At 46.5% G+C, this 22,628-nt stretch overlaps 2 protein-coding genes and 1 pseudogene across 4 annotated transcripts; 1 reads left to right on the forward strand and 2 right to left on the reverse strand.

Moving 5' to 3' along the window:
• Window positions 1–4,016: 4,016 nt before the first annotated feature.
• Window positions 4,017–7,513, reverse strand: LOC123092275 (tRNA-specific adenosine deaminase TAD2). 2 transcript variants are annotated; one of them, XM_044513995.1, is made up of 8 exons: window positions 7,250–7,513; window positions 6,007–6,044; window positions 5,836–5,902; window positions 5,603–5,717; window positions 5,402–5,501; window positions 5,030–5,133; window positions 4,674–4,750; window positions 4,017–4,328 (listed from the first exon to the last, which is right to left on the reverse strand). In XM_044513995.1, exons 1-7 carry the CDS (start codon window positions 7,286–7,288, stop codon window positions 4,710–4,712), a joined length of 504 nt encoding a protein of 167 aa, XP_044369930.1. In that variant the 5' UTR covers window positions 7,289–7,513; the 3' UTR covers window positions 4,017–4,328; window positions 4,674–4,709. The 2 variants fall into 2 exon arrangements, with proteins under 2 accessions (XP_044369930.1, XP_044369929.1); XM_044513994.1 differs by having other exon boundaries at window positions 4,114–4,328; window positions 5,603–5,762.
• Window positions 7,115–8,316, forward strand: LOC123092276 (octanoyltransferase LIP2, mitochondrial-like; annotated as a pseudogene). Its single transcript, XR_006444455.1, has 2 exons — window positions 7,115–7,295; window positions 7,407–8,316. The product of XR_006444455.1 is annotated as an octanoyltransferase LIP2, mitochondrial-like (transcript).
• A 1,018-nt stretch (window positions 8,317–9,334) lies between these two features.
• Window positions 9,335–10,865, reverse strand: LOC100192159 (transcription factor WRKY19). The gene is made up of 3 exons (XM_044513996.1): window positions 10,543–10,865; window positions 10,325–10,429; window positions 9,335–10,062 (listed from the first exon to the last, which is right to left on the reverse strand). The coding sequence occupies exons 1-3, from the start codon at window positions 10,593–10,595 to the stop codon at window positions 9,600–9,602; spliced, it is 621 nt and encodes a 206-aa protein (XP_044369931.1). The 5' UTR covers window positions 10,596–10,865; the 3' UTR covers window positions 9,335–9,599.
• Window positions 10,866–22,628: the final 11,763 nt, after the last annotated feature.

Genomic DNA, 22,628 nt, shown 5'->3' on the forward strand with positions numbered 1-22,628 from the left:
CTGTCGTCGTGCAGTGGAGCGTCGGCGAAGTAGCCGGAGTAGAGCATGCAATAGCCTTCCAGACGATGTCGGTCCTTTGCTTTCAGCCGCCTCGACGCCGAGCCACCTCGCCGCGGCTTTGCATTGCTCGCGAGCAGGCCAACCAGGGCGGCGAGGACCATGAGATGCTCTTCATCCTGGACGTCGACATCGGCTACCTGCTCCAGTAGCGCCGTGAGCGCCTCCTCATCGTCCGAGTCCATCGCCGAGCAGACAAATCGTCGAACACCTGACGGGCGTGGTGGGCGCACGTCCGCCGGTGTCCCACCCTGCGCGGCCGGAGCACCGGAAAACTCGCCTAGGAAGGTGGTGGAGAGGTTGCCGCGGCGAAACCCCTCTCTTTTCCGGCGGGGAATGGCCTATCTAGGGGTGGTGGGCGGTGGGCTGCGCCGGGATCGGCAAGGTGGCGGGAGGTGAATCTAGGCGTTTGTCTTGACTTTTCGCCTGATACTGTGGCCCATACGTGGTTTTCCCTTCTGCCGGACCCCCTGAGCGCCGCCTAGTGCGCTGGGTTCGGCCTGGGATCACCGGGCGCAAAAACGGGCCGAGCCGGCGGATCTCGGCGTTTTGGGGGCGTGATTGGGGGGATTTTTTGGTGCCGGCGCGAAAAATGTCGCCCTAGGGGGCCTGTTGGGCGCGCGGCTGGAGATGTTCTTAGGGTATTGTTCGGTTAAACCCCTTCCAAGAGGATTGGAGAGGATTTGAGGTAATTGGTCTCAATCCTCTCTAAGTGGAACATGCATGTGTTTATGGTGTGATGAACCGATGCCATTCGCTAATAGATGTATTTTCTTCTGGACCATTGACATGTGTCTAAGGTTATACAACAACCATTTTTTCATGGATGTTAATGGGAGCTAACGCTCCTTGGCTAGTGCCTCCGGCGTGTACGCCTCGCATGCATCATGCATGAAGCATAAAAAGGAAATGGCATCAATATCCTAAATGCCTTTTGGAAACTCTAAAATTGTTTAACTCCCAAACGCCATATTCGATTTTACTAACCGTCTTCACCGTTGGCTTTGTCTCGACGAGAGGTTTGATACTAGATCGCATATGTGTAAATTTCGACCAAAAAAATCATCTTAAAAATTGCCACCTAGTAATTAATAACATTGTGATGATATTGGTATTAAAATTGTCACCTAGTAACTTTCCTTATTGTGGGGTGGTAACAAATCCATCTTAACAGTTGTCGGTAATGAAGTTGTCATTGTGTTAATATCAAAGTTGCCACATGATAACTTTTTTAGTAATTGTCTCCTCTTTTATTCATTTATAAGAATTGTTGCATCGATTACAATCATGGATACCACCGCCTCAGGGGGGTGACTCCATTGACATAAGGAGGAGAGAACCTAGCTAACCTAGCTAGTTCATGAGCTACCTGATTTCCCTCTCCATTATTGTGATCATAAATAACATGATGAAAATCTAACGACATGTAGAAACAATCATCAAAGATGGCACTGGCTATTGAGCAAGAGATGCCCTCTTGCAAAGCCGAAATGACCTCCGCACTATCGGATGTAATATTAATCTTGCTACAACCAACAGTTCGTGCAAGGTCCATACCAAATCCCACCGCTATCGCCTCTGTTGTGAAGGAATCGAAGCAGATGTCCACTTTTTCGTTTGCTGCAAGTATGAACTTGTCGTTATGGTCCTGGAGGATGGCACCTAGAGTCCCTTCTAGCAAATCCTAATCGAACCCAGCATCAACATTTTACTTCATGTAACCTGCCCATGGCTTCGTCCATCCAACAGTTCGAACCTTTGCCTTAGGCTTGCATTGAATAACATAATTTGCTGCCAACCCTCTTACCGCAAGATTAATTTGGGAAGCACTTTGGGCTGTTCTCCATGAATAAATTTCCTACACTCATACCACAAATACCATCTTGTTGTAGCCCTTGTTTCTTTTAGTCTAGGCAACCCGAGGGCATGAATATCATGGTACGTCACCTCATAAATCAACCTGGCAGACTCCTTTTATGATATCATAGACGCCTAGAAGCTTTCAAACTTCATGTACTTTGCCACATGGTAACTTTGATACCAAAACAGTGGTAACTTTGACAATAATTGAATAATACCACGACAACTTCATTTATCATGGATCCATCTCCAACTAATCCTCCCCCTGATTTTTAGGGGTGGGCCCTCCTCCTCCCCTAAATATCAAACCATAATTTGCCACCCTCGTCGGTAAATTCAATCCCATGTGAATCCGTAGCGCTAGCATTTCTCAATCAGAGTTCCTATAGCTTTTTCTCAGAGACAAACAACTTAGACCTCCTCCAATGCATTGGTGCTAAAGTGAGGTGCTAAGTGCATTAAAATGCTTAGCAACTAATGTCCCCAATGCATCGGTGCTTAGCTTTTGTAGCTAAGCTACCTTTATTTAATTGTTTAGTGACAAAACTCCTTGTATTGGTTGGTAGTCCTTTTGCATAGGGCCACGTGCTTAGCATTGGTTCTTCTTGGGGTCACTATAATGCTCTCTCTCCTCTTTAATTGTTTTGCCACATCATTTTTTGCCTATGTAGCACTCTTAGCACATGTACACCGTGGAGCACTGGGAAGGGCCTTAGACAACAACACTTCTAGGTAGTGCTAACAACAACTAATTTCTAAACCAAATATTATGCAAGTCACAGTCATAACTAGATAAACAAAAATTAAATTAGATGGGGCAGAATTACATAACGAATTGCATTATATTTTGCAGAAGAATATTTGTCACTTCTGTTTAAGCGAGCCAAAAGCTTTGCCTTTTTCATTGATTAAGAAGAAGATGGTTGCCCAGTTAATTATAAAAAACTAAGCGAAAACCGATACAAACAAGAATCCGCTTGACATCAGAAGGCACCCATGGCCACGCCCGCTCTCGCCAGCAACACGGCAAACACCCAGAAGACGCTCACCACCGCGCATCACACAACACAAATCTCAAGCCGACTACTCCCAAAATAAAGAAAAAACACCAGAGCAAGAAACACATCCTTGAGACTAACATCTTGCAAGGTTGTCACATTGCCCAAGGCGACATTAATCCCCTGGTTGACATTCTTGACTTTACTCTCATTGACAAGGCGGCTCAAACCTTGGGTGATCGAAGGCATGACAAGCAGACCTTTGATCAGCTTAGAGGGGGCATGAACAATGGCATCGTCCCATGTCGTCAATGTGGCACCCTTTTTAACAGCCAACACATCATCAGAACCAGAAGTAGCAAGGTTGAACTCAGCAGCCACCTTGCCAATGGAGACCAACTTGGGCTCCATAGCTTCAACCAACTCTTATGACCTCAACCGAACACAGTGGAAGTTGCCCACAACACCTTGATACCCATCTTCTGCCACCAGTGGCGCCTGCATCGCCGGCAATGGGCCATCAACGACGCTGTCTGATGAGCAAGGTCCCTGGGAGCCTGTGCTCAACCTTCTCTCACCATCGGACACATCCGCAAACTCCAATAGGATGGTAGCACATGCCAACCACGAGCACAAATAGTCCTCTAGCATGCGCAGAGGGAGGAGAGCCGTCTCCAACATGCCTTGCAGCTCAGCACCAAGCGATGAACACAGAGTGTCTGGAGACCTTGCAACTGTCGTGCCCAGCACAACCTTTACTGGAGCTTGGGCGTTCAACAAGGGCAGCTGGGCACAACCTTTACTGGAGCTTGGGCGTTCAACAAGGGCAGCTGGGCACAACCTTTACTGGAGCTTGGGCGTTCAACAAGGGCAGCCCCCGAGTGTCTCCATGGAAGGGCATGGCCGGTCCAGAGGGGCGCGTGCACAGTGACTAGGAGCTCTGCTGGTGGGATGTACGGTCCCATTCGCGGTGCCCAGAGGCAGGCGAGGCATCTGACCGGGTCACCACAGCAAGAGGCAGCCCAGTGGTCAGGAGCCAAATAATGGAAGCATCAAATGATGTTGTGTTAATAACATGGAAATGTACTGCCAAAGTGCAAGTTATATTCAAAGCCAACTTCTCTATTTCACATTTCAGTCAAACAAATTGCAAGAGACTCAATTAGTAGCAAGGTAGGGAACAGGAAATGTGCTGCAATGATCAAACTATCAATTGAATTGCATTTAAGAGCAATAGTAATATATAACAATTTGCGTAACACATTTGGTTTCTCTTTTATTTTCCCATAAAGGAGAAACCAAATGTCTAGATGATAGATAGCTGCAACTGAGTAAGGCTGTATTCAGTGTTAACACAAGCTAATCAATAGTGGAGAGAATCTTCTTGAATCGCCTGACCTGTAGGATGTAGATCTGCAAAAGAACAACAGCAGCCTCAAAAACAAATGATGTACAGTAGTAGTTTAGATCAGCAAAAGAACAACAGCAAGCCCATATAGCAAACTACTCCCTTCGTTCCTAAATATAAGCCCTTTTAGAGATTCCAATAAGGACTACATACAGAGCAAATGAGTGAATCTACACTCTAAAATACGTCTATATACATCCGTATGTAGTCCATATTGGAATCGCTAAAAGGGCTTATATTTAGAAACGGAGGAAGTACACAGATACGTACAATTCAACACAGCAATGCTCAACTCTAAATCACCGGACAAACCTAAAGCAGCTTGCCATCCATTGTTTAAATCGGAATACCTGAGATCTTCCTCGTCAGCACGACTAACAAACCAGTCACTGCTGATCCACTCGGACAGGTCTGTGAGGCTTCGGTGCTGAAATGCATGAGAAAGCCGTCGTCATCATATATAACATTAAAGGACATGGCAGAAGTTTCTTTGATGCTTACATTTGTGGTTCAGATTCTAATAGAATATGGAAGTACACTGACCGGATCCCTAGTGCTAACTTCTACGAGACCCCAACTCATATAAACAGAACCGGTACAGTTCGAACTTTAAACAACATTTTAACACGGAAGTAAGAACTGAATTAAAGCAACCATGCCAGGAACTGTGGAATAATATGTGAAATGTGAATGTAAAAGAACAAACCATTCGGGTTTCCTTGTTCATAGAAATTTCTAAAAAGAGCGACTGCCTCTTCCGCCATTATCCCACCAGTACATTTAAAACCTCTTGATCTGGTATCTTGGCTCCTAGCAAAAGAAACGCATGAGCATATTAGTTGCACAATTTGTGAGTAACCTAAATAACTAACATAATTTGGAATTAGAAGAATGCATGAGAACTCAATAAGCATGTATGGCATTCAATGCAAACAGAAAGATTATGCAAGCCCAACTTTGTCATGACACATCATAGAATATTTAACTACTGGTAGAAAGGCATTATTAACATTCAAAGTATAAGAAGGTTTGTTCACATGAGCAGAGAGCTTTCAATTTGCCGCTGATATCCCCTCACCCTGTCAAGTCATCCGACGAAAGGCTCTCATGCAGTGACATGACTGATCCACATCCCCCGAATTTATCATTCGGACACCCAAAGTATACTTCCCTGATTCCTACCAAAAATATCATAAATTCTTACTGGCTAATATAGTTTCAACAGGAGAAATAGAATAATCAAGACGGGGCTAACAGCAGAAATAGAACAATCACAGACCTAGTATCGACAATGCTGATGCACACATTATGCATGGCTCGCACGTGACATAGAGGTCACATCCTGCAAACTTATCCGCGACCAGTGTCTGGTCAAGGCCAATACTCTGCCACTCCTGGAGAAGGATATCGATTGCTTCCATCTCAGCATGTCTCGTAGCCTTACAATTGAAGTAATTTATTTCAGAGGAAAAAACACAAAAATGTCTCAAAGCACAAAGGAGAATAGCATACATTCCGGGTGGCATTGGTCCTGTTGCTACCAGAGGCAATAACCTTCCCGTCCTCCACAATCACACATCTATCTTGACAGGGATGAAACAATACAATTAGCACATTAGGAACTACAAATTTACCTTCCACCGAGTGAACTGTGAACTATATTCAAGGGAAACCAGAGCATACCCTACAGGAACCTCGAGGTTGTCCAGCGCAAACTTGGCCTACAAAAAAAAAGCAACCAGCAGGAGCTCTCCCTTCAATAATGAAGTAGGAAAAAACCGACCAGTTTATGATGGAAACCTGTCGGAAACGATACAATTGGATCAACCCGCCTAGCTAAACTAGGCCCAAAGCTCCACGCTCATAGACAACACAATGAACCCAAAACACCCACAAACCTAAGAACAATTGATGACAGGTAGAAGATACAACTCTGTCAAAAGATGTCACTGTCACGCCGTAGACACACTACACCCTCATCAAGCAGACCAGATCTGGCATGAACCACACAAATGAAGGTCGCAAGATTCCTGGAAGGTTTCAAAGAAGCACGAAAGACAACCTGCCAAGAGGCGGGGGCTCTGACGACCACCAAAAAGCTGTGCCACTATGTGAGGGGTGTATCTGGGTCACTCCTACCTCGATGACCGCACTTACAAGGGAATCCAAACCCGTCCCGAGTACCATGCAAGACGACTCGAAAGAGGTGCACCAACTGAGCCAACAATGCCGCCACCCACATAGCACAAAGCCAAAACCTCACCCCTCTAGGGCGCCACTGTGTCGCTTTTCAGGGATGGTGCCCCGGCATCCACTGCCTCGGCCTCACTGGTAGAGCACCCGCATGCCAAGGCCTTCCCACGCACCTGGGCAAGGGAGAAGCCACGGCCGCACCAGGCACGCTTTCCAAGGTTCAGCGCCAGATTCGAAGCCACCACATCAAATGGTTTTTCTTCTCCCTGCAGCTAACTAGCCTGAGATAATGCCAGCAACTCTGCTCGGTAGCTTTCTTAAGAAGGCCTTAACGTTTTGCTGCTACACTCATTGGCCTGTACCGGGTCCGATTAACCCGGATTACACTCAATCACACGTACTGGTTGTTGAACCATCTAAATTAAGCATGTGCAGGATGATCTGAGTATGAAGCTACTCTACAAAACTAGTTTCAGAGAGCCGATGAAATAATTTCAGTAAATCAGGCTCCTATAGGGAGAAGAAAAAACACTTGAATCAGGGGAACACGCCGACCACCGCACTCGCAATCCGTGGGAACGAACAAGCCCGACGCCACATGCCCACCACAGCAGGAACTCGACAACGCCGCCGCGCTAGACTGGCCGCTCCGGCGTCGAGGACAACGCAGCCACAGTTCAGAAATACTGGCACGCATGTTCTACTCGTACGACAAGCAGGATTTGAGCCATACCTGGTCGAGCGCCAGCTCCATAAACGCCGTAGCGGACATTGGAAGGGTCAGCGAGCGAGCGCAGGAAGACGGCGCACCGGAGATGCGGCGAACGAACTGCTCGAGTGCGGACGTCTAGGTTTCTCCTTATTTTTCCGTTCCTTCTCTCTTTATTTAGGCCGTGGGCCGGGCCCTGAGAGCCCATGTACTTCGTCGTCTTCTGACTGGGCAACAAAGCCGCCGGGTCTCACCCACCAGCGGCGGAGATGGGTGGTGGTGCCGCGAGGAGGGTTCTCGAGGCGTGGAAGCTCGGGGTGGTCAAGTACGGCGACGCCCTCAGGCTCCAGGAGAGGCTCGTCGCCGACCGGAGAGCCGGCAGGGTCCCGGACCTCGTGCTCTCGCTGCAGCATCCGCCTACCTACACCCTCGGCAAGCGGCGCACCGACCACAACCTGCTCGTGCCGGAGTCAAGCCTCGCGGGCATCGGCGCCGAGCTCTACCGCACGGAGCGGGGCGGTGACGTCACCTTCCACGGGCCGCGCCAGGCCGTGCTCTACCCCATCCTCTCGCTGCGGGACATTGGGCTAGGCGCGCGGAGGTATGTCGAGGGGCTCGAGTCCGCCATGATCGAGGTGGCCTCTCTGTACGGCGTCAAGGCGCGGCCGGGGGGCGCCTGCGAGACCGGCGTGTGGGTCGGGGACAGGAAGATTGGGACCATCGGGGTCAGGATCTCGTCAGGTTTTACCTGCCATGGCCTGGCGTTCAACATCGACCCTGATTTGGGGTACTTCAAGCACATCGTGCCCTGCGGCATTGCTGACAAGGAGGTCACGTCGCTGCGGCGGGAGGCGGCAGTGGAACTCCCTCCTGACGAGGTGATCCATGATCAGCTCGTGCAGAGCTTGGCGGCAACCTTCCGGTTCGGTGATGTTAAAGTCAAGGATGATTCAGAGTGTGCAAACATGATTAGCTCAGCTGCAACTGGGCAACACTGATATATGTATTTTGCTCTTTGTACTTTTGTATACTGGGATTTTGCCTCGACACCCTGTTATAAACTTTTGGGTATCAAAAATTTCCTCTGATAATGTTGGTCTCAAATGAAGGTGCTTCCCATGCTGTTGGCAAGAGCTAACATCTGAACCATCCTATTAGTGTGGTGTCTTCTTGGTGTTGCTTTAAACAGCATCCTGCTTCATGAAGATAATAATTATGTGTGGATATATATCAGCTTGTTGAAATATATGGGACTGGGAGAACACCTTGCCATGGTAACAACATTGGAGAAATCGTCAGGTTTTGCTTGTTTCAGATAAGCGGAAACAAAGGTAATCTTCATATGGTATAGGCCAACAGTGAAAACCTGAACAAGCCTATTTGTCTCTGCTTGGTATTCTTTTGACCGGAGATGGCAAATTCTGTGGATATAGTACTACGTTGTTAACAGATGATGTGGGTGTTATATGGAGCTACCAAATGTTGATACTGAAATTTTCCTCTATTATTGAGCATGCAGACCTTTTGTCTGATTTGATGTCTTGTCCTTGTTTTGTTCTCTCTTCATGATCAGGTCCATTTGGACAAGCCCTGGCTGCTGCAGGATGCTTGAAGGCAAAGAGGTCTTTAAGAATGTAATTCATGTGTAAATTTGCACCAATGACCTCTCCAACTGTGGAATATAATCTATTTTCGTTCCTCCAACTTCATCAGGCAAAGAGGTCTCCTGAAATATTGCATAATATTGATTTTTCGCTGAGATGGTAAAGCTGGTATGTTGTTACGCCATGCACAAATAAAATGATATTACACTGGATTTTGCTTATTGCATTGGCATCCCTGAACTGGATTTTGCTTATTGCATTGGCATCCTGCTATTGATGGCCAATGTACAAAATATGGTTTGGAATAAGATTGCTGCCCATCTTTCATGTTCATATACTCGTGGTCTTTTCTATGTTGTGCTTCATATCACCAAGATGTTTGGTAACTTGTTTATGACCGTGCTGCATATATTTATACTATGATGATTTGAGAGCTCCGCCCTCTGTCACCGTGTGTGTGTTCCTACCCTAATCGTCTAATCCATTCTTATTGTGTACTAGTATGTAGCATAATAATAGGGTAAGGAATGTATTCATTGCTTTTGAAGGTACAAGATGCTGCAGTGTCTCAACAGAAATAACATGAGAGTTTGCAGAAATGAAGTCTGCCTTCTGAATTAGCAGTGGTATTTCATTTCAATTGAACTAAGAAAATCTTGGCTACATCCCACATGCAAGTATCTGGTGCTCTAGCATGCGTGTAGATGGGAAAAAACATGTGTATCATATTAGTTCTTTGAGGTAAGATCAATTGCCTTCCACTGATCCATTTACAAAAAATGGAAGAATCTGATAGAACCGAATCTCCCTGCATCTATGTCTTCGGAAATGTATGCATCTTGGCACTCGGTGCTGCAGGACTGGAGATCAGCACAGGCTGTCTTTTGCTCCACAACGCCAGGGGCCCAGGAAGAAAGCGCCTCTGAACGCAGCGCAAGGGGCTTGTTCTTGCTCTCGGAAGGCGTGCCGCGTGGCGCCGCACTCGAAGATGGCGAGCTGGCATTGGCTCCGGGCTCCTGAGCCCCGGATGAATCAAAGCAGATGGAGACTGCCTTCCCAGATGCGGTCTGCAGCTGGAACTCTGTAGGGGTGAGGGCAAGGAAGGCGCTGTTGCATGAATGCTCGTTGTAGTATGTGACTTGGTACAATGGGGGGTCGCTGTGATCTTTCTGCTGAATCTGCTTGGTGGCCGGGCAATTCATGTTGTCTTTGTAGGTGCATCTGTAGTAGTACCTGTGGCAGGATAGAAAGAAGAAGACGAATCTGTGAGTAAATGGCTTCTTCATATCTTGGTAAGTTTGTTACACTATGCATCCCTATGGTAGATTTGGATGTGAAGAATGAAAAGCCCTCCCTATCAGAGAGAGGGGGCTGAAAGATTTGTGATATGCCACGAAAAGACGGATGCTAGATACTACTAATGGTTTTTTGGGAACCTATGCAGATGCAGATCACCAAATGAGGATGAGGATGAGACCAAAGGTGGGCTGCGAACCTGGGAAAGTTGCAGTTGTTAATCTTCTTCTCGCCGTACTTCCTCCATTGGTGGCCGTCGTTGTGCGGCGCAAAGGTATCCACCTTCCTCATGCGCTTCTCTTTCCTGCAAGTTTTGTTTGTTTCATTTCAGAAGAAACAAATCAAGAGAGGTTACTCGGATTGAACTGACCGCACACATATATAGAAAAGAAAGATAAAAAGAAGCAGAAAACTGACCTTGATTCATGGCCTAGAAGTTGTGATTGATGCGGGCTTGGCACGGGGGACATTGTTGCCCAGTCCCAGAGCAAGAAAGGAAGCGCAGAGGAGAGGAGAGGAGAGGAAGACGAAGGAGGAGGAAGAAGAAAGGAAAAGAAAGGTATGAGGAGCTAGCCTTAATCAGAAGCGTACTAGACCAGGGCGCCCCTTTTAGCTTAACGTCAAGACCTCTATAATTGAGTCCCTGATGCAGCGTATGGATTATAAAACTCCCGCTCCCCCTCATAAACTGAGACCGGCGAGGGAGAGATGCAAAGATAATCTTGTCCTCCTTCCCTCCCTCCCTACCCGGCTCCCAAGTCCCAGTCCCAGAGGAGCAGAGCGTATCGCTATCACGTGCTCCCCCGCACCGACGGGGCCCCGAGAAATTTCTCCGCACCTTCTTCAGGGAAAGCCCTGCAAGTGGCCTCGGGTGATGTGTTCCGGGCCTTTTTTTATGGCGCCAAGCACTGTCATCGATCTCGCAACTGGGTCTAACAATAATAATCCTCCCTTCGCCCCTCCGTTGATCGGGACTCGCCCGGCTATATCGTTGTATATTGTATTCGGCCGGACCGGTTCAAATCTTGTCCAAAATGGAAGTTTGGTAGCGCCCGGCGATTAAACTAGTCGCCGGGCCTGGCCGGATTCTTCTTGGCTCGCGGAGGCCGGGAATCGTCTCGTTGCTTGGGAGGGGAGACTAGCTAGCTAAGCTGAGCTGATACCTAACGCACATCCACGGCTTGCGTGGTTTTTTTTTATAAGACCTGCACATGCCGCACAGCCAACTTGAGGCGGGAAGGAATCTCTAAAGCTCTCCCCCTAAATTAGGACCCCCCCCCAAACATGAGATCATCCGTGAGGTTTTCTCCTTCTCCCAACTGCAACTGGATGGATGCCCGGTCACCCCCAGCATTATGTTATGCTGCAAATGCAAATGGCCCTCTGCTCTGCATCAGGATGCCGCTCTGGCTAGTCGATGCGTCGGTTCGGGTCTTCCCAACCAGTAAAAGCATCTCTTGCCGCTCTCCTCTATAGAAATAACTCCTATGTTTCTGAGAGCTCTGAAATAGTATTCTCTTGTGAAATGTTGACTGGCAAGCCAGGCACAGTACCATGTCCATGTTATTGTTTCCAGCCAGAATGGCAACCATGACCTACTACTACTACTATTTTTTTGTTTTTCTTTTCTTCTCTAAAATGAAATGATAACAAAAAAAAAACGAGGCGTTGATACTTGACCATGTACTCCAAGACAGCTCACAAATGCTGCAAGGTCAAAGAATTCAGAGAGAAGGAAACCAAGTGTTACCAGATCACATACTTTATTCCTCGCGGGAAGAAAAGATCACATTGTTTATTCTACCAGCATGTTACTATAATTAAGACCTGCTTAGCCAAAGCTCTGACCTTTTAACCCATTTCCTCCCCCTGTAGTAATTTACAAACACTATGAGGCGGGGACACGTAGCCTCTTTTTTAATTGGCTTCTTCTAGAAGTAGGACAGGTAACGCCTTCTGATTGGCCATCCAGCAGAGAGGGGGAAAAGGGGGATGCATGCCATCCAGATCTTGGCTTATTCATTGACTTTGCACACTATTTTTATTTATGCAATATAGTAAATGTCCAGCTAATTGAGTTGGTTACCGACTAAAATAGGGCGTCACAGTCCTCATGAGAAAACAGATAAAATAAGCCTACAAGTGTGGCCACAATGAACTACACGATTAACAATCCAGAGCCAAGAGATATAAAAAGTGTGCAAGTGCGGCGCGTCGACGTTCAGACCTGCAAATATCAGCGAGCGACATAGACTCGTTGTTAAATAATATACAGAGTAACTAACCCAAAAACATGGAAATATACGTACTAGTAGTTTTTTTTTTGCCGGGAAAAATATGGAGTGGTATATACAGTAAATGGTTAGGCACTAAAACCTACTCCTCCCAAGAATATATATGTTGCGGCACATGGATATAGTCTTTGAAACCCAACTTTGACGTCTTTAGTGTATTGGTCTGTGAAAACAATTTAGAAATGTCTCAATTCTAGAATATACCTTTTCATTTTGATCAGTCAAAGTGATCTTTTTTATGTACCAACAGTCAAAGGGAGATATTTGACTACACATTGTTGTGTCATCCCCCCACACCACCCAAATGGTTGTACCGGACATTGTGGTGGTAGTCGATTGATATATTTCAATGAGATTTTGTTGTATGAGACATGAATATTTGGATAAATAATATAAAAACAATAACTGAAAGTACATATGATTTAATGTGTTTAATTATTGTGAGGTTGTAAAATATTTATTATACATAAGTACATAATATATGTAGCATAATATTGCATGCATAGTTGCATGTTGAGGTAGACTTTTTCAAGCATAGCTGCATGATATGATGAACCTTTTCCCATAGATGATTGCATGTTGAGATAAATAAGTTAATGGAGATCATCTATCATTTCTTTAATTTTGATCTCGTATAATCAACAAGACAGCAGATGATATACATCTAAAATTCAATCTAGTCTCGCCTATGTATATAAGAAATATTACTATTCCATGGTAATGCATGGGATGAAGTGGTCATCTTGTTATCTTTTAGAGATAGGGGAAATTAATATGTACGCCGACGGTTTAGTACAACAAGCTTGGCCCGGCTTCGGTGAGGTAGGGATGATGATGGTGGCGCATCCTTGACTCGTGTCCGTACTTGTAGTCTTCGCTAGGTCTCCTACGGACATGGATGTAATCTTTATTATTTTTATGCCCTTTGTACTGCCATGGCATGATGAGTAGATAGAAAGTTTCCTCGCAAAAAAAAAAGACGCTGAATTGCTTTGAGAAAGATTGAAACAAGATACAAGCATCGACCTTTAGTAAAAGAACTTGAAATATCCCGTCCGAGTATAGTAATGCTTGCTAGTCCTAGTAAAACTTTGTGGAAGTAAATTAACACTGGGTTGTGAGCCGCCGGCACTAGGGCCAAACACTAGACTGCAAAGTTTTGGTTAGAGAATAGCGCCAAGCTGCATAATATCTCGTGGAAAATGATTGTACGAACCAGGGCACATTTCTTAGCTCAGTCGTTACTTATGTGGAAGGTAGCACTTGTTATTCGTTGATTGGTCTTTGTTAAGAACTGACCCCACTTTTTCGAGTCAAAATAAACTAAATCTCTAAGTGGTGCAAGCCGGCAGGTCTGGTCGCCAATAAAAAGTAGGGAGTATTTCGTCATAGCTTCTTCATCCATTAACTAAGACAGAGACGAGAAGATTGAAACTTTCTTGAGCTGCTCTGCTTTTTCTTCAGCAAATTGATGTGCTTCTAGCTGGAACTCAATACTAGTATTTGTTTAGGAAGTCTCTTGGGCGGACGAAGACGGACCACCGTTGGTCAGAGTAAATTAGATTGGGCAGTAGCTCGAAATGTCTCTGCTGGGAGCCTGGGAGGCTAGAACTGGGAAAAAGCAACAGAAAAGAAATGCCGACAATCCTGTTGGCGCCCATGGTTAACTTTCCCGGTTGGGCGGATTAGTCATGCGTGATAAGGTGGCCGGTGCTCAGTGTTAGCAGCTGTTCTTCCCACGTCGTCACCACACCCCCAGTTTATTCATTCCTTTATTTAAAATGCCGTCAAACTTTTTGCAACAACAAATGTGTGTCAATATTTCGTTTCTTTATCCATTGTTTTTTTTTCATTGTCCTGCACGGCTGCACGCCACCCCCTCCCGTTCTTTTTCCTTTTTTTCGAGAGGCATCTCCTCCCCACCTTTTTTTTCCCTTCTTTTTAGGAATCTGCAGCGCCCAAACGTCACGTGGCAAATCAAATGTTTTCGATGGCAAGTTTCTTGACGCGAGGACGTTCGGTAGAAGGAAGCAAGAAAGAAGTCATGACATAGCATTTTAACCCACACCTTCTTTTTTCATGCTGAGTAGCGTATCATTTCATTGATAGATGGAGAGAAAGAGTACACGGTGCAGCTCTCGCGGGCGTACACACAATGGCGTCCGAGAGAGTGCAGAGCGAGCAGCGGAGGAGGATGCTCAGCCTCAATACATCATGGTGAGGCTACAGGGATGATTCTATCTAATCCTCGATCGCCAGCCTTAGCCCACTAGCGCGCGTCGTCCTTGATTAGCTGCACAAGGTCGTCCGTGGATGGTCGGGCACCATCGAAAATGGCTGCCTTTGGTGTTTCCAGATAGCCCAAGTTGTGAGAGCGACGATAGAGTTTAGGCCTCGCACCCACACTTTACTTCCCCATTTGTTTGCACCCGCCATTGAGACAACTTTGGGTCAAATCATTAAACCCCTAATAAAGTGGAGCAAATAATTTAATACCCCGAAAAAACTTAGGTTACTCAGAAACAACTTATGAAAGTCTATTTGTAATGGTCCTCGCAAAAAAAAATCTATTGTAATCAGGGATTCAGGGTTGGCAACTGAGCAAAGCTCAAGCACCTTCAAAAAACAAACCTTCAAGACTGATGGTCTCTTTGATTCGCATGATTCTAAAAACACGGGAATAGGAAAAACATAGAATTGGAATGTCATGCTTATCTTAGTTCTGTGGGATTTTAGTTTGTTTGATTGCATCACAGAAAATACGAAGGATTATTTAAAGAGGTTTGAGTGGATGCTAAAATTTCTATAAAATATAATGCAAAGGAGTCCTTAGGGAAAATTCATATAGGATTCAATCAACACAGGAAGAACTCCTAAGAATTCCAATCCTATAAACTTCATATAAAATCCTTTATACCAAAGCAACTCCGAAAATGAAGATGGGCATTGAGCAATTGAGGTTGAACAATAGATTCTTTTTTTAATCAATTCTAATAGGCTTACTCGCGACGCGTCGGTCGCGCATGCGCATGGTATGCGTCACAGTGGGCCCTTCGCATATTCCCCTTTCCCCTCTTTTTGCCTTCATCTCTTCGCCCACCACTCCGTGGTCGCATTCCCCAATTCCCCATTCTGCTCTTCTTCTTTCCACCAGCGGCCACCGTTTGCTCCAAATCCGCACGCGCGACCAATGTTGTGAGAGGTTCCCACCACACACCCGACGTGATGGCCACTAACGATGCTATGTATGGAGGCATCGAGGATGCAAGGAGAAGCCTGCACGCATAGGTCATAGGGGGATCCATTCCATCCATGACGCGATAAAGGGCGGGAGGAGGGGCGATGCTAGTTCAGGCGGCAAACCATTGTTTGCTATGATGATGGTGGCTCACCAAGCTATGAGATGTTGGTTGCGCTACTACTAGCAATGCCATGCCCTCCGACAAAGACGGAAGAGTGACCTTGCTGTAGTGGCTGCGACCACCCAATGCTGCCACCACTGAGGTGTGGGGTTGCGGCTGACCTCACGAGATGCTTGTAGCATCGTCCGTCGGTGCATGAAGCGACCACGACCATGCATCGATGCTGTAACCGGAGAGGTGCGGGGCTGCGACCGACAATTCAAGATGTTGGGACGGCCTTGTGAGATGCTGGAAGCGGTGTCTTGATATGCTAGGAATGATGTCATGACATGCTAGGACCGGTTACTGCCGAAGTTGGACCGACGATGTGGGATGCTAGAACCGTCACAGGCGAAGCTCCAACCATAGACTTTTTGTCGGGACCAACTACTACCGGAGCTGCAACCGGCAGTGCGGAATGCTGGAACCGTCTATTGGTGCAATAATTTGCCTCCTTGTGTTTTGGAGATTGTTGTCATAAATAGTGTGGGACTAATGTGTTCGCTAGTGCACACGAAGTGATAAAGTCCCTGAGTCATGAGGAGTTTGGAACAAACTTCGAAGAAAATCTCCTGCAAGGCAGCGAGGATTATCATCGAAGATTGTGCGTGAAAAAAGTGACCCCCAAAAATTATTGACGCAAAGCAATTGGTTAGGTGCTTGTCCGAAGAAATTGATTGGAGCCGAGAATGTTGAAGACGGAGAAAAGACGTAGCATTTTCTTTCATTGTTCTCCTATATCTTAAACACTGTTTTCTTTCATTGTTCTCCTATATCTTAAACACTGTTCAAAAAATCTTCTGATTCAGTGATTTATCGTCCGAATTTATCACTACTCATGGAGTGACCGATAAGATTATGCCTTATCTTCATCGTTTATTGTTTGGGCCGATTTATCACTGTGACAAGCGATTTATTAGGAATCTACCAATAAATCAGGCATATTCCTACCATTATGTTTGCAAAAACTATGTTTATTTGTGTTTTCTGGACCTTGTTTTGCAATATGTACTATTGTCTTACTTTATTTGTCACTATAAGAGGATTCAAAGACTAGGAATCAAGGTAACACATCTGTACAATATTATTTTGGTGTTAAATATAACATATTCTAGTGTTGGGAACCTCGGATTTACAAAAAAAGGTCGACTAATAGTCGGCCGACAAAATCGACAGCCGGTTTCCGATTAATCTCTAATCCCGGCTAACTGGGACGCTGATGATAAGCGATACCCTCAACATTGATCTTGAGTCATAGGACCACCATACTAATGAGGGGTATAGTGTTCGATACTTGTGCTTCTCTGATGCTAGATTGTGTTAGAATAAATTCGAGGTACACGATCGATCCACCGAGGAACAAGCAATCACAGCACAATGATGACACCGAGATTTGTTAACGAGGTTCAGCGAACTCGCCTACTCTCCGGGGCAATTACTACGGGCGCTCCTCCCCGAGATACCGCAACACCGGCCACCCCCTAGCGTGCCTGTCGCTATCTAGTCGTCATAGGCTAGAACGTGGGGTGCCTCCTCATATATAAGAGGTCAAGGGTACAACGTGTCCGACTCCGACACTACACGTATCCTACCCACAGTACAACACCAAGTCCAAACGTAACCCAACTTGTACACAATATTCGACACAAACATAATAAACTTCACCTTGGCGAATATTCTCCATCACCTTGAATTTGTCCATGCGTCAAACTTCCATGTACTCCGGACTTGTGTTGTCTTCTTTATAGCTTACTGAGAGCTACTCGACGAGTCTGCCCCAGACCCGCCGTCACCGTGGAACCCCGTTGTTACTCCCGCAACTCCAGTCTCCGTGACTCCACCAGCAATAGTGCTTCCTTGCAACTTGTAACAATGTGAAGCCGTCCTCCCTCCAATCATCAGGTCACCTCATCTTCCATGATTCTCATGGTATTCCTATCCCGATCACAATGAAATACCATACCACCATCATGAAGAACTCCAAGCGAAATTAGATTCCTCCTTAGCACATGCCTGGCTCCCTGACGCATCCGCTCAACTCCGTCAAACATCTTAATTTTGATGTCACATACTCCAGCAACACGATAACCCGTGTCATCGCCCACATAGGCTAAACCAAACTCACCAGACTTGTACGAAGAGAACCACCTGTTGGGTGTCGCATGAAAAGAGCAAGCTGAATCCAACATCCACGCTTCACTTTTGGTTGACCGCCTGTTGATACTATGAGGAGATCACTACTGTTGTCTGAGTCATCACGATGAGTTGCCACATTAGCACTTGTCCCACCATTGAGTTCCGGAAAATCCTTTCTCATATGTCCCCGCTGCTTACACTTGTGACACTATATTTTCTTTTTCTTGTTCTTGTTCTTCCCTGCCTCATATCCCTTCTGCCACTCCTCACCCTTGACTAGCAAACCTTCACCATGAGAGACTTCCACCACGTTCTTATTTCTCATATAATAAGATAGCAATGCCACAGTAATATCCTCATTCTTGACGGTCTCCTTGCCATGCGTCAAAGTAGTGATCAAATGGTCATAGGATGATGGCAATGAACAAAGAAGCATAATTGCCCTATCCTCGCCATCAACCATCACACCCAAGCATGCTAGATCCGTCATGACTTGATTAAAGGCGTTCATATACTCCACAAGATCTGACCCCTCATGCATCTTCAGCACATACAAATTTTGCTTCAGATACACCTTGGTCATTGTGTTGGACATAAATTGACTTTCCAGCTTCTCCCAGATCTTCTTCGGCAAATTCTCATCCATCACATGATAAATAACCCGGTCCGATAGACACAACCGTATAGTCCCGACCGCTTTCATCTGTAACTCCTCCCAGTCATCAACGTCCATCTTAGCTGGCTTGGCTTTCTGCAACAACGCCTTCAAGCATCCCTGTTGTGCCAACAAATCCTTCACCCTTGTCTGCCATGACCCAAAGCTTCCAGTTCCGTTGAACTTCTTGACCTCAAACCTGATATCCGATGGCGCCATGGTTCTTTGTACGGCTGACCCTACCAAAAATAACTGAACAGTCTTCCCATGATCCCCAACTCCAAGTGCACGGACGTAACCTCCGCGTACTACTAGCAATTCCAACTGCCTGGTCTTCACGTGAATTTTGCTCCTGTCTTGGCTCAATTTCTGATGCTAGCAATTGTCTTATCTGCCAAAGCCTCCTGCCACTCAATGGGTGCCCACAATGATGGAATTTTCCTCCGCTGATCTGATCTGTTGTTTGCCTCCGTCTCGTCCGGTGACCCGGCCCATGCGGCTACTTATACGACCTCTTTCAATGCATGGGTGCTTAGATGAGGTGCTAAATGCATTTAAAATCTTAGCAACTAGTATCCACAATGCATAGGTGCTTGCTTTGGTAGATAAGCTTCCTTCATGAAATTGTTTAATAATTAAACTCCCTCATGTATTGGTTAGTAGTTTTTTTACATAGGTTCGCATGCTTAGCACCATCTCTTTCTAGGGTCATCATAATGTTGTCTCTCCCCTTTAATTGCTTTGCTGCATCACTTTTTTTGCCTATATGACGTCCTTAGCACCTGTACACCTTGAAGCACTGAAAAAGGCCTACTAGCGCACCTGCAGGTTTCCTATCCAACGTGACGCGAGGACTTACAGGACTCGGTCCTGTTTCTTTTTGTCCAAAACAAACTCGGTTTGCGATGTACGTGTACCTCAGAGTCCAGCGCCTCCACGTACTCATACGTACGCCTGCTCGCCTGTTACGACCCACGCTAGCCATGCTCCAGGCGCCTGCCACCTGCCGTGCATGCGCGCCCCTGACGGGCCACACGCGTTGCCGCACACAGCGCCTTGTGCTCATGCCACCGCTGTTACACGAACCAGCTACCGACTGCCTCCACTGCCGAGAAGATTTCGAGTTCCCGTCGATTTTCATGCCTCCCATCAACACCGATCTCTTCCGAGCTTTGATGCCCGCAATCGCTCCATTGTAGCTTCAATAAAACTGATCTTTATCCTCTCGGCTCTTCCTCCAAATCAACATGCAACAACCTCTTCGTAACCTTGCTCATAATGCCACTTGTTAGAATAAATCTAAGGTACACAGTCGATCCACCGAGGAACAAGCAATCACAGCACAATGACGACACCAAGATTTGTTAACGAGGTTCGACGAACTCGCCTACTCCCTGGGGAAATGACTACGAGCGCTCCTCCCCGAGGTACTGCAAGACTGGCCACCCAGGCGCCGGCACAAGCCACCGGCACCCCCTTGCGTGCATGTCGCTATCTAGTCGCCATAGATTACAACGTGGGGTGCCTCCTCATATATAAGAGGCCAAGGGTAGAACATGGCCGACTCCGACACTATACTTATCCTACCTACAGTACAACACCAAGTCCAAACGTAACCCAACTCGTAAACAATATTCGACACAAACACAACAAACTGAAACATATGACGGCTGAGAGAAATCTCTTTGTGTTCCGAACAAATACTAGCCAGGAAGAGACACACTTTTTCTTCGCTGCAAGAGATTTGATTCAAACCGAGGAGTTAGCATTATTTATTTCCCAAGTAACAGAGAAATCTTTGTGTTCAGAATAAATACTAGCCAGCAAGAGACACAGTTCTTTTTCGATGCGAGAGATTTGATTCGGACCGAGGAGTTAGCATTACTTATGCCCCAAGTAATGTTACCGTTGTGCTCAAAATCCGCCCGTTGGATACGTGTTAATTGGTGATATGTCCCCAATGTATGTATAATTTATGAAGTATCCATGCTATATTTACATCAATTATATATGGTGCACTTTTATATTATTTTAATGGACTAACATATTAATCTAGTGCCCAACGCCATTTGTTTTTCTGCTTGTTTTTGGTTTTACAGAAAAACCATACCAAATGAAGTTCAACCACAACAATTTTTTTTGACAATTTTTTGGAACATAAGAGACCCCCAAAGCTCCGGGGAAGGATCAGAAGACCCATGAGGTGTCCACAAGTTCACATGGCGCGCCCTTGGGGGTATGAGTGCCATCTGAGTTGTGGGTCCCTTATAACTCCTTTTGGCGTGATTCCAACGTTGAAAAATCTTATAAATGGAGAAACCCCGGAAAGAAACCTAGAAATTTTACTCCGCCGCCGCAAGCCTCTGTTCCAAAGTGATCTCATCTGGAGACCTTTTCTGGCACCCTGCCGGAGGGGGAAGCCATCACGGAGGCTATCTTCATCATCCTTGTTGCCTCCGTGGTGATGCATGAGCCGTTCATCCTCGGGGCTAAGGGTTTGTACTAGTAGCTATATGTTTGATCTTTCTCTCTCTCTCTCTCTCTCTCTCTCTCTCGTGTTCTTGCTTTGACACGATCTTTATGTACCATGAGCTTTATCAATATAGTTGGATCACATGATGTTCACCTCCCTCTCTTATTCTCGTGGTGAATTGAGTCTTGCTCTTTGAGGTTTCTTTATGTTGGATTGAATATTTTTTATTTGAGATCACGTGATGCATGTCTCACTCGCGGATACTCGTGATGACATTGGGGTATATAGGTGACATTAGAGTTGATTGATGTGTATCATATGGTGTTGTCATAGTATGATCTCTAGAATTATTCGTGACACTTTGAGGTGGTTCATAAGATTGATTGGAAACACAACTTTGAGGTGGTTTACTGCTTACATGATTTAATCCTAATTTCTCCGATAGGAATAGAGACTTTGGAGTGATTCTTTGTCGCACTTTGAGGGATTGTTATGTGATTCAATTATGTTAATGATGTTGAGAGATTGCACTAGTGAAAGTATTGTAACGCCCCGGATGCAACTTTCCATATTCGTAACTCCGACTCTTGCCATTTCCGGCTATGTGATTTATTATTTCCTCCATGGTTGGGTTTTTGTCTGTTGTTTTGCATTTTGTCCTTGTTATGCATCTCGTCTCATGTCATCATCTGCACTTCATCTGCATTTCATCTGCATGTCTTTCAAAACTTGCATCCGTTCGGGTTCCGCCGGTTCTCTCCGTTGTTCGTTCTGAGCCCGACAACACTCGCATGTGCCCGCGGCACCTCCGAAATATTATTTTATAAGTGGCATAAAAATGTTCTCGGAATGGGTTGCAACTTGTCGTGCGGTCTTATTATAGTGTAGACGGAGCGCCTGCCAAGTTTCATCGCATTCGGAGTTCGTTTGACTGCCCAACCGTTAAATATATAACCGCGATATAGTCGGTATATACGTCGGACGTTTTCGGTATCCGGAAACCGTGCCGGGCCGCACTTCATCCCTCTCTTCTCAGCCCAAGGCATTCTACACAGCCCTCTAGGTCCAACATACCCCCCCTCGCGTCTGGAGCCGCCAGATCGAGATCCGAGGGTCTGAAACCCCTCCAAACCCCCCTAACCCTAGCCTTACCCCTATATAAACACCCCTCCTTCCTAAATTGGGCAACCCTAGCCCCTAGCCTCCCCTAACCTCCCAGCCGCCGGCGCCTCATTTTCCGCGCCCGGCCACCTCCTGTCCGCCACTTGTCGCTGACCCAGAGGCCGCGCCGCCACCTGAGGCGTCGCCCCGGCCAACCGGGCGCCGCCACGTCGCCTTCCCCGCCTCCCGCAGCCACTCGCAGCCCTCCACGCGTCCCCAGCACGCCCCTGCCCACTTCCCCGCCGCCGCGGCCCTGCCAGGCCCATCTGGAGCCCATCGAAGCCCGCCCGGGGCCCGGATCTCAGCCGCGCGCCGCCCGGGAGCGCTCGCTCCCCGCGCGCCTCCTCCTGCCGACCAGCTCGCCGGAGCCTCGCTGCTCCCGC

Source organism: Triticum aestivum, chromosome 4B (genome assembly GCF_018294505.1).
Source record: "Triticum aestivum cultivar Chinese Spring chromosome 4B, IWGSC CS RefSeq v2.1, whole genome shotgun sequence".
Taxonomy (NCBI): domain Eukaryota; kingdom Viridiplantae; phylum Streptophyta; class Magnoliopsida; order Poales; family Poaceae; genus Triticum; species Triticum aestivum.

Excerpts from the sequence above, each read along its gene's own strand:
- LOC123092275 (XM_044513994.1), bottom strand. The coding sequence starts at position 7,288 with ATGTCCGCTACGGCGTTTATGGAGCTGGCGCTCGACCAG. Across the intron at positions 5,763-5,835 it reads GGACCAATGCCACCCGGAAT|GCTACGAGACATGCTGAGAT; the intron begins GTATGCTATTCT and ends TTCAATTGTAAG. Across the intron at positions 5,134-5,401 it reads TCGTCGGATGACTTGACAGG|GAGCCAAGATACCAGATCAA; the intron begins GTGAGGGGATAT and ends TTCTTTTGCTAG.
- LOC100192159 (XM_044513996.1), bottom strand. The coding sequence starts at position 10,595 with ATGTCCCCCGTGCCAAGCCCGCATCAATCACAACTTCTAGGCCATGAA. Across the intron at positions 10,430-10,542 it reads CTTCTAGGCCATGAATCAAG|GAAAGAGAAGCGCATGAGGA; the intron begins GTCAGTTTTCTG and ends CAAAACTTGCAG. Across the intron at positions 10,063-10,324 it reads AACAACTGCAACTTTCCCAG|GTACTACTACAGATGCACCT; the intron begins GTTCGCAGCCCA and ends ATCCTGCCACAG.